This window comes from Prorops nasuta, unplaced genomic scaffold, assembly GCF_024137725.1.
Source record: "Prorops nasuta isolate Cenicafe-Biocafe unplaced genomic scaffold, Cenicafe_Pnas_1.2 PNAS00016, whole genome shotgun sequence".
Lineage (NCBI taxonomy): Eukaryota > Metazoa > Arthropoda > Insecta > Hymenoptera > Bethylidae > Prorops > Prorops nasuta.
The window spans coordinates 1,978,241-1,989,233 of NW_027116813.1; the positions used below are offsets into that span (position 1 = coordinate 1,978,241).

A 10,993-nucleotide genomic window follows, 5' to 3' on the forward strand; every position below is an offset into this window, starting at 1 on the left:
ACTCCCTGACCCCAAGTGAGTTACCCTAGCCCCTATATAAGCAATCCCTTACCCCAAGTTAGTTATCCTAGCCCCTTTATATGTACTCTCTGACCGCAAGTGAGTTACCCTAGTCCCATAGAAGTACTCCCTGACCCCAAGTGAGTTATCCTAGCCCCTTTATATGTACTCTCTGACCGCAAGTGAGTTACCCTAGTCCCATAGAAGTACTCCCTGACCCCAAGTGAGTTACCATATCACCTTTATAAGTACTCCTTGACCCCAATTGAGTTATCCTAGCCCCTTTATATGTACTCCCAGACCCCAAGTGAGTTACCCTAGTCCCATAGAAGTACTCCCAGACCCCAAGTGAGTTACCCTAATCCCACAGAAGTACTCCCTGACCCCAAGTGAGTTACCCTAGCCCCTATATAAGCACTCCCTTACCCTAAGTTAGTTATCCTAGCCCCTTTATATGTACTCTCTGACCGCAAGTGAGTTACTCTAGTCCCATAGAAGTACTCCCTGACCCCAAGTTAGTTATCCTAGCCCCTATATATGTACTCTCTGACCGCAAGTGAGTTACCCTAGTCCAATATAAGTACTCCTTGACCGCAAGTGAGTTACCCTAGTCCAATATAAGTACTCCTTGACCCAAAGTGAGTTACCCTAGCCCCTTTATAAGTACTCCCTGACCCCATGTGAGTTATCCTAGTCCCATATAAGTACTCCCTGACCCCAAGTGAGTTACCTTAGTCCCATATAAGTACTCCCTGACTCCAAGTGAGTTACCCTAGTCCCATAGAAGTACTCCCAGACCCCAAGTGAGTTACCCTAATCCCACAGAAGTAATCCCTGACCCCAAGTGAGTTACCCTAGCCCCTATATAAGCAATCCCTTACCCCAAGTTAGTTATCCTAGCCCCTTTATATGTACTCTCTGACCGCAAGTGAGTTACCCTAGTCCAATATAAGTACTCCTAGACCCAAAGTGAGTTACCCTAGCCCCTTTATAAGTACTCCCTGACCCCATGTGTGTTACCTTAGTCCCATATAAGTACTCTCAGACCCCAAGTGAGTTACCCTAGTCCCATAGAAGTACTCCCAGACCCCAAGTGAGTTACCCTAATCCCACAGAAGTACTCCCTGACCCCAAGTGAGTTACCCTAGCCCCTATATAAGCACTCCCTTACCCCAAGTTAGTTATCCTAGCCCCTTTATATGTACTCTCTGACCGCAAGTGAGTTACCCTAGTCCCATAGAAGTACTCCCTGACCACATGTTAGTTATCCTAGCCCCTTTATATGTACTCTCTGACCGCAAGTGAGTTACCCTAGTCCAATATAAGTACTCCTTGACCCAAAGTGAGTTACCGTAGCCCCTTTATAAGTACTCCCTGACCCCATGTGAGTTATCCTAGCCCATTTATATGTACTCTCTGACCGCAAGTGAGTTAACCTAGTCCAATATAAGTACTCCTTGACCCAAAGTGAGTTACCCTAGCCCGTTTATAAGTACTCCCTGACCCCAAGTGAGTTACCTTAGTCCCATATAAGTACTCCCAGACCCCAAGTGAGTTACCCTAGTCCCATAGAAGTACTCCCAGACCCCAAGTGAGTTACCCTAATCCCACAGAAGTACTCCCTGACCCCAAGTGAGTTACCCTAGCCCCTATATAAGCAATCCCTTACCCCAAGTTAGTTATCCTAGCCCCTTTATATGTACTCTCTGACCGCAAGTGAGTTACCCTAGTCCCGTAGAAGTACACCCTGACCCCAAGTGAGTTACCATAGCCCCTTTACAAGTACTCCCTGACCCCATGTGAGTTACCCTAGTCCCATATAAGTACTCCCTGACCCCAAGTGAGTTACCTTAGTCCCATATAAGTACTCCCAGACCCCAAGTGAGTTACCCTAGTCCCATAAAAGTATTCCCTGACCCCAAGTGAGTTACCCTAGTCCCATAGAAGTACTCCCTGACGCCAAAGTGAGTTATCCTAGCCCCTATATAAGTACTCCCTGACCCCAAGTGAGTTATCCTAGCCCCTTTATAAGTACTCCCTGACCCCATTTGAGTTACCCTAGTCCCATATAAGTAATCCCTGACCCCAAATGAGTTACCTTAGTCCCATATAAATACTCCCTGACCCCAAGTGAGTTATCCTAGCCCCTTTATATGTACTCTCTGACCGCAATTGAGTTACCCTAGTCCATATAAGTACTCCTTGACCCAAAGTGAGTTACCCTAGCCCCTTTATAAGTACTCCCTGACCCCATGTGAGTTACCTTAGTCCCATATAAGTACTCCCAGACCCTAAGTGAGTTACCCTAATTCCATAGAAGTACTCCCTGACCCCAAGTGAGTTACCCTAGCCCCTATATAAGCACTCCCTTACCCCAAATTAGTTATCCTAGCCCCTTTATATGTACCCTCTGACCGCAAGTGAGTTACCCTAGTCCCATAGAAGTACTCCCTGACCCCAAGTGAGTTATCCTAGCCCCTTTATATGTACTCTCTGACCGCAAGTGAGTTACCCTAGTCCCATAGAAGTACTCCCTGACCACAAGTGAGTTTCCATATCACCTTTATAAGTACTCCCTGACCCCAAGTGAGTTATCCAAGCTCATTTATATGTACTCCCTGACCCCAAGTGAGTTACTTTAGTCCCATATAAGTACTCCCAGACTCCAAGTGAGTTACCCTAGTCCCATAGAAGTACTCCCTGACCCCAAGTGTGTTATCCAAGCCCATTTATATGTACTCCCTGACCCCAAGTGAGTTACTTTAGTCCCATATAAGTACTCCCAGACCCCAAGTGAGTTACCCTAGTCCCATAGAAGTACTCCCAGACCCCAAGTGAGTTACCCCAATCCCACAGAAGTACTCCCTGACCCCAAGTGAGTTACCCTAGCCCCTATATAAGTAATCCCTTACCCCAAGTTAGTTATCCTAGCCCCTTTATATGTACTCTCTGACCGCAAGTGAGTTACCCTAGTCCCATAGAAGTACTCCCTGACCCCAAGTGAGTTACCATAGCTCCTTTATAAGTACTCCCTGACCCCAAGTGAGTTATCCTAGCCCCTTTATAAGTATTCCCTGACCCCATTTGAGTTACCTTAGTCCCATATAAATACTCCCTGACCCCAAGTGAGTTATCCTAGCCCCTTTATATGTACTCTCTGACCGCAAGTGAGTTACCCTAGTCCATTATAAGTACTCCTTGACCCAAAGTGAGTTACCCTAGCCCCTTTATAAGTACTCCCTGACCCCATGTGAGTTACCTTAGTCCCATATAAGTACTCCCAGACCCCAAGTGAGTTACCCTAGTCCCATAGAAGTACTCCCTGACGCCGAAGTGAGTTATCCTAGCACCTTTATAAGTACTCCCTGACCCCAAGTGAGTTACCATAGCCACTTTATAAGTACTCCCTGACCCCAAGTGAGTTACCCTAATCCCTTATAACTACTCCCTGAACCAAAGTGAGTTACCCTAGCCCCTATATAAGTACTCCCTGACCCCAAGTGAGTTATCCTAGCCCCTTTATAAGTACTCCCTGACCCCATTTGAGTTACCGGTATAATGTATTTTGCCCGAAAAATTACTAGGCCAAAACGAAGATTAGGCATGGTCATCTAGAAAAAGTGTGAATATGACGTGATACATAAACTCCCGTCCTCGACTCTGGCGCACCCAAGTATTAAAGTTATGAAGTATAATTAACTCAGAGGAAAGTGGAATGGAATATTTTGTTAAATATTGATATTATTAAAGGCTTGACAGGTTATTGCCATAAGATGGACGGAAGAAATACTGAAAATTGAATTAATAATTGAGCGAATGTTTATCAGATACGTATATGTAGTTTGGTTATTGAATTTAATAAAAGTGTATACATTGTGGAATATATTTCTTTGTTAAAAATATGTTATTGTTACAGGTTAACACGCAGGATTACAACTTTATTGAAGTGTGGAAATTTTAGTAAAACAAATAATGTTACAGGATTGGAAATAAAATAAAATAACGTTGAAATTATACGAATACATAATGATAAGCAGTTGACACAGAACAGTGAATAAAACAATGTATTAAAATGGATGAACTTTCAATGTACATTGATATCTGCTTTCTGATTATTAGATACAGAGTATATATACTTGTTTACGTTATGCTGTGGTAGCTTTACAAGGCTTCATAAAAATGATATTGCATTACAATCTCCATGAGAGGCAAGCTTAAATGTCATAGCTTGTTTCATTACAACATACAGAAAAGACGCAGGTATATGAATAAAGGTATATAATATAAACAAATTATTTCTATTCCACGCTCATGATTATTTTTTAATTTATTACACTCAAGGCAGCTTAGAAAATTAATAAAAAAAGGAAGGACCATTAGATCAATGCTTAAATATAATTATGACATTTTAAGCAGATTATGATAAAGATGATTAAGGTTAAAATGTGAGTGAAAGAAAATCATTCTATCAAAAAACTAATAAAGATGGAAAACATGCAGGCTCTATGACTTATACAAGATGTTAATGTAAGTACATTTCTTACCTATTTCTTATTTATCATCACATTAACATTAGGGTAAATCTAACTGTATAAAACTTGGTAAATGCGAAGATTATACAATTTGGGGTAAATAAGCGTACAGGGTAAACTTATGTATGAGTGCGCAGCATCTAAAAGTAAGCAAACTCTAAATATATTTTAACGTACAAAATTGTTTGAGTAATTTTAATGAAAACTATTTAACCATTAAAATAGTCACTAAGTCCAAAGATTAAGCTTACTTGCTCTTAGATATTGTGCACTCATACATCAGTTTATCCTATATGTATTTGATTATCAGAAGTTGTAAATTATTCACATCCATCAAGCCTTAAGGTCCAAGGCAAACCCTTTCGTTAAAGTTAACCACTGAATTACAGCAGTATATTTCATGGAAAGAGAACTATATTACTTCAAATAAACTTTAACTTTAAACGCAGAGTTTGTCCTCTACCTTATTGAAATATGTTTGATGTTCTAACTTTAATTTAGAGTATCTTTTTAATACCTACAACTAGCTAATCTTTTCCCATTTACTCTGCGCATTGGTGATTACATCATTTGTTAATATTATTCCAGGTAACGAAGGACTGTTAAATTATTCAAAGAGAAGTACGAACAGCAATATTCATGAATCATTGTTACAAATGACATTATGGATGTTCAAAAGAAACCAACTAATAATAAGAGTAAAGCTTTAAATTGACTTCTCCAGCCCATGAGCATCCAAACAAATGTATTGCAAGTTAACTAAAAAACATTAGTCAAGCAGAGAAATGTTCAATAGAAATTTTTGTGCATAATTTTGCTTATTGACTTATTTTGAACTTTACACATTGTTTTCTCTGTGGTCTTTTTACATAACTTGCTACTTCTCATAAAAGAAAATTGTAATTTCTATCTACATTAAAATTATAAGTGAGTTGCAATTTCTTTCTTTATATATATATATTGCAGAATTTAAAAATTTTTCGGTGATTTATGGCGTTATTACACTGTTATATACTTTAAAATAATGAATACATCATATAAGGATTAATTACTCGAATTTAAAGAATAAGGAGTGTATAGAAAATATATTTTTAAAAATAATCAAAACGTGTACAATACATATATTAAGTTAGTGTTTTATAAAGGTTGAGTATTATAATTTTTTTAATGTATTTAAATATATATTAATAATGTGGATATTTTAGATAAATGGAAGCAAATTATTTGGCCATGAAATTACCTATTCAATTTTAATATTACTGACTTATCTATTGGTCCTTGTTTTATAATATTAGTGGAGGAAATATATTGCAAATTATAATCTGTAACAGGAATTGATTAGAATGTTATTTTTTTTTGTAATATTTGCATACATTATATAATTACCTTTTTGTTGTAAATGTTTTTTAATACTTTTTATTGTATCTTCATTTTTATATACACTTAAAATTAAGAATTGGTTTATAATGTTATCATAATCTTTATAATTAGTTGTACGAAATTTATTCCATGCAATTTGCAACCACCTGTTATACCTTAATGACTTTTGTTTTATTATTGAACATCTTATTTTTTTACCATTTTCTAATTGTTTCAATTCTAAATTTGTAGATTTTATGACTTCTATTAGTTTAGCTAAGAAAAAATGTTGAAAAACAAGAAAATACTTCAATAATTATGTTTCATATGCCCCAATAGCTATGAACAATACTGGCAAGTTAATTTCGGGAATCAGATACTGGATCTTCTTTTCCTACATACATATGCTTAACAATATATTTAGGATATATATGTATGTACACAATAAACTAGCTGTAGAAATTTTGTGCACAACAGATATATATATATATATATATATATATTGTGTTGTTGCAAATATAAGTGATTTATGCAGTTTATTAGTTTAAAAATGTACATGCCAAAAGTGATAGCATATGCAGAAACAGAAATTAATCTGCATTCTTTTAGAAATTGTCATGCCTATATATTATTTATGGCTACTAGGGTATATTAATTAATTCTGAAAGAAGAGTATTATATATATGTAATTAGTAATAATGATAAGTTAAAGATAAGAATATAATCTTTTAGAGATTATATAAATATTAAATTATAATTACAACAAAACTTAGGGAACCGTGGTCGTTTACGTATTAGTTTATTTAGCATTCTGTGATAACGCTCCTGAGAATTATTGGTCCTATCTGGAGCTTGAAAAACGCTTAACGTATTAGCGTTTGTTTTCTTAACCCACTGCCTTTCAAAGTAAATTAAAAATTTTGCTAAAATCTGTTTTAGCACTGGATCCTGTTCTATCCCATTTTTTATTAAGTAAAATCCTCTTTGTATATGCTGAGGCGGCAGTAATGGTAAATTATACAATTTTCGTTTTGCTACTATTATTTTACTACTTAAAGCAAGATGTGCAGCTTTTATTTGTTCAAATATTCCGCATTTTTGAAAGTATTTTCTAAGATCCTATACAAGTAATACAAATGAAATTAATTATTATATATTTTCATGCTTGTTCAAATACGAAAAATGCATATAACTTACATATGTGTAATGAAAATAACATCCTTGCAAATTAATTTCAGGAAATACCGTTTTAATAGAATTTTGCATTGCCTTTTCAAAATCACTAATGCATAAAATAGGTACAAAACTGCCTAACAGTTTTTCTCTTATTAAGTAAAAAACATTTTCATAATTTTTTTGCGTTTTAGAATTTGTTAGGACCCAAATAAATGGAAAAAACTAAAATAAAAAAGCCGTATATATTACATATTGAAAAATATGTATGCAAACATTTCAAAATGTTAAAGTTAATTTGCAATTATTATTACCTTATCATTAACTTTACCCATTAGAGTAATCATTTGTTTGGCTTGTCCAATTTTTGGAACACACCTAAAAGTCCCGTCTACGCTTATAGTTGTACACTTACTAAAAGCTTTTATTAATATTTCATCGTAAAAAACTACTGAGACACACTCTCCTTCTTTATATTCTAAAGTTTTGATTGTATGGCTCTCTTCCCCTACAGGAAATGTTAACATATTTTTCCACTTTTCAGTAGATAAAATTATATTACAGCCTTCAATTTGTTTTACTGGAGGAGGATTATCATTTCTCTTCCATGAATTAATGGTATTTTTCATAATTTCAAAAGAGTTATTTACAGCTGCTTCTGGATGCCTACATTGTAATTAAGAAATATATTTATATTATGGATTTGTATTAGATTTACAGTCTAATTAATGTCGTTAGTTATTATACCTGTTTGCTCCAAAGTCATATGCCTCTTTTGAAGTTGATGGAGTTGATGAGACAGTATTAAAAATACAATTTCGAAAATTCACAGTTTTCTCATATTGCATCTCTTTTTCGTGATTATGAATTGATCCGCTAATAAAAACTGTATCATTTTTCAATTTTGCGGAGCCTTCGCAACCGGGATATTTACACTTTAAATAACTAAAAAATTCAAAACTTATAAATAGAGAAACTACAGGCAGCCATCTAAATATAATATCAATTTATATATGTATAGTATATATGTACGTGATTCTTTCGCCTTTCATATTATTATAATTTTTATTCACGTAATAAATATATCCATCAGGATATAATACTGACAAATTTTTCTTGGCAGTCTGCATTTTATTAAACTTTCAAATTATGCTAAACACTGTAGACACTATCTAGTAAAAACGTAAACGATTCCCTTCGATATGTAGCTCGCCAGTATTAAAAAAAACCCGGTTCTGACAGGTTTGACAATTTTCAAAAAATTAATAATGACTTGTTAGAAAAATTTGTGCACCTTTTATTCTAAGAGATATATTTAATAAATAAATAAAAATTCATGAAAGTTAAATGGGTATATAATGGAAAAACTTCAAAATGCTTGAATGAACTGTATCTATCATTTATTACAATGGCTATGCTGTAACAACTTAGTGCTAAGGTGGCGTTAAGTCACGATTAGTCAAATTCAATTAATGGTTGCGTTTCAAATTTTAAGCGCTAAGGTAGCGCTATATCATGATTGGTCAGTTGAATCAATTTGACCAATCCTGACACGTATTTTACCTAGCGCTACCATAGCGCTAAAGTTTTGAAACGCAGCCAATTTAACCAACCATAAAATCTTTTACATAGAACTACCTCGGCGCCAAGGTGTATAAATGCAAAAAGCTTCACCTAACAAAAATTAAAAAAAACCGATATTATTAGCAAAAAAATAATAAATTACTCACAATCAAAATTCCTCTTTAAATATTGTATGCATATTTAGCATTATCAAACAAATAACTCGTTCATAGTCTCTGAAAAAGCACACATAATATAAATAATATAAATATAACTTACTAATTAAATTCTGCATTATATATATATATAAAGAAAGAAATTGCAACTCACTTATAATTTTAATGTAGATAGAAATTACAATTTTCTTTTATGAGAAGTAGCAAGTTATGTAAAAAGACCACAGAGAAAACAATGTGTAAAGTTCAAAATAAGTCAATAAGCAAAATTATGCACAAAAATTTCTATTGAACATTTCTCTGCTTGACTAATGTTTTTTAGTTAACTTGCAATACATTTGTTTGGATGCTCATGGGCTGGAGAAGTCAATTTAAAGCTTTACTCTTATTATTAGTTGGTTTCTTTTGAACATCCATAATGTCATTTGTAACAATGATTCATGAATATTGCTGTTCGTACTTCTCTTTGAATAATTTAACAGTCCTTCGTTACCTGGAATAATATTAACAAATGATGTAATCACCAATGCGCAGAGTAAATGGGAAAAGATTAGCTAGTTGTAGGTATTAAAAAGATACTCTAAATTAAAGTTAGAACATCAAACATATTTCAATAAGGTAGAGGACAAACTCTGCGTTTAAAGTTAAAGTTTATTTGAAGTAATATAGTTCTCTTTCCATGAAATATACTGCTGTAATTCAGTGGTTAACTTTAACGAAAGGGTTTGCCTTGGACCTTAAGGCTTGATGGATGTGAATAATTTACAACTTCTGATAATCAAATACATATAGGATAAACTGATGTATGAGTGCACAATATCTAAGAGCAAGTAAGCTTAATCTTTGGACTTAGTGACTATTTTAATGGTTAAATAGTTTTCATTAAAATTACTCAAACAATTTTGTACGTTAAAATATATTTAGAGTTTGCTTACTTTTAGATGCTGCGCACTCATACATAAGTTTACCCTGTACGCTTATTTACCCCAAATTGTATAATCTTCGCATTTACCAAGTTTTATACAGTTAGATTTACCCTAATGTTAATGTGATGATAAATAAGAAATAGGTAAGAAATGTACTTACATTAACATCTTGTATAAGTCATAGAGCCTGCATGTTTTCCATCTTTATTAGTTTTTTGATAGAATGATTTTCTTTCACTCACATTTTAACCTTAATCATCTTTATCATAATCTGCTTAAAATGTCATAATTATATTTAAGCATTGATCTAATGGTCCTTCCTTTTTTTATTAATTTTCTAAGCTGCCTTGAGTGTAATAAATTAAAAAATAATCATGAGCGTGGAATAGAAATAATTTGTTTATATTATATACCTTTATTCATATACCTGCGTCTTTTCTGTATGTTGTAATGAAACAAGCTATGACATTTAAGCTTGCCTCCCATGGAGATTGTAATGCAATATCATTTTTATGAAGCCTTGTAAAGCTACCACAGCATAACGTAAACAAGTATATATACTCTGTATCTAATAATCAGAAAGCAGATATCAATGTACATTGAAAGTTCATCCATTTTAATACATTGTTTTATTCACTGTTCTGTGTCAACTGCTTATCATTATGTATTCGTATAATTTCAACGTTATTTTATTTTATTTCCAATCCTGTAACATTATTTGTTTTACTAAAATTTCCACACTTCAATAAAGTTGTAATCCTGCGTGTTAACCTGTAACAATAACATATTTTTAACAAAGAAATATATTCCACAATGTATACACTTTTATTAAATTCAATAACCAAACTACATATACGTATCTGATAAACATTCGCTCAATTATTAATTCAATTTTCAGTATTTCTTCCGTCCATCTTATGGCAATAACCTGTCAAGCCTTTAATAATATCAATATTTAACAAAATATTCCATTCCACTTTCCTCTGAGTTAATTATACTTCAAAACTTTAATACTTGGGTGCGCCAGAGTCGAGGACGGGAGTTTATGTATCACGTCATATTCACACTTTTTCTAGATGACCATGCCTAATCTTCGTTTTGGCCTAGTAATTTTTCGGGCAAAATACATTATACCGAGTTACCCTAGTCCCATATAAGTAATCCCTGACCCCAAATGAGTTACCTTAGTCCCATATAAATACTCCCTGACCCCAAGTGAGTTATCCTAGCCCCTTTATATGTACTCTCTGACCGCAATTGAGTT

At 34.0% G+C, this 10,993-nt stretch overlaps 1 protein-coding gene and 2 long non-coding RNA genes across 5 annotated transcripts; 1 reads left to right on the forward strand and 2 right to left on the reverse strand.

The window, feature by feature from the left end:
- Positions 1-4,255: 4,255 nt before the first annotated feature.
- Positions 4,256-5,894, forward strand: LOC136779340 (uncharacterized). The gene is made up of 3 exons (XR_010823568.1): positions 4,256-4,527; positions 5,121-5,459; positions 5,738-5,894. It is a non-coding gene; the product is annotated as an uncharacterized lncRNA (long non-coding RNA).
- A 534-nt stretch (positions 5,895-6,428) lies between these two features.
- LOC136779341 (uncharacterized) lies at positions 6,429-7,697 on the reverse strand. The gene is made up of 3 exons (XM_066736872.1): positions 7,379-7,697; positions 7,089-7,289; positions 6,429-7,010 (listed from the first exon to the last, which is right to left on the reverse strand). Exons 1-3 carry the CDS (start codon positions 7,691-7,693, stop codon positions 6,627-6,629), a joined length of 900 nt encoding a protein of 299 aa, XP_066592969.1. The 5' UTR covers positions 7,694-7,697; the 3' UTR covers positions 6,429-6,626.
- A 263-nt stretch (positions 7,698-7,960) lies between these two features.
- Positions 7,961-10,681, reverse strand: LOC136779339 (uncharacterized). 3 transcript variants are annotated; one of them, XR_010823567.1, is made up of 5 exons: positions 10,157-10,681; positions 9,890-10,075; positions 8,958-9,296; positions 8,795-8,863; positions 7,961-8,009 (listed from the first exon to the last, which is right to left on the reverse strand). It is a non-coding gene; the product is annotated as an uncharacterized lncRNA (long non-coding RNA). The 3 variants fall into 3 exon arrangements; XR_010823566.1 differs by having other exon boundaries at positions 9,890-10,435; positions 10,501-10,538; XR_010823565.1 differs by having other exon boundaries at positions 9,890-10,681.
- Positions 10,682-10,993: the final 312 nt, after the last annotated feature.

Excerpts from the sequence above, each read along its gene's own strand:
- LOC136779341 (XM_066736872.1), bottom strand. The coding sequence starts at position 7,693 with ATGAAAAATACCATTAATTCATGGAAGAGAAATGATAATCCTCCTCCA. Across the intron at positions 7,290-7,378 it reads TGGGTAAAGTTAATGATAAG|TTTTTTCCATTTATTTGGGT; the intron begins GTAATAATAATT and ends TTTTTATTTTAG. Across the intron at positions 7,011-7,088 it reads GTTATTTTCATTACACATAT|GATCTTAGAAAATACTTTCA; the intron begins GTAAGTTATATG and ends TTACTTGTATAG.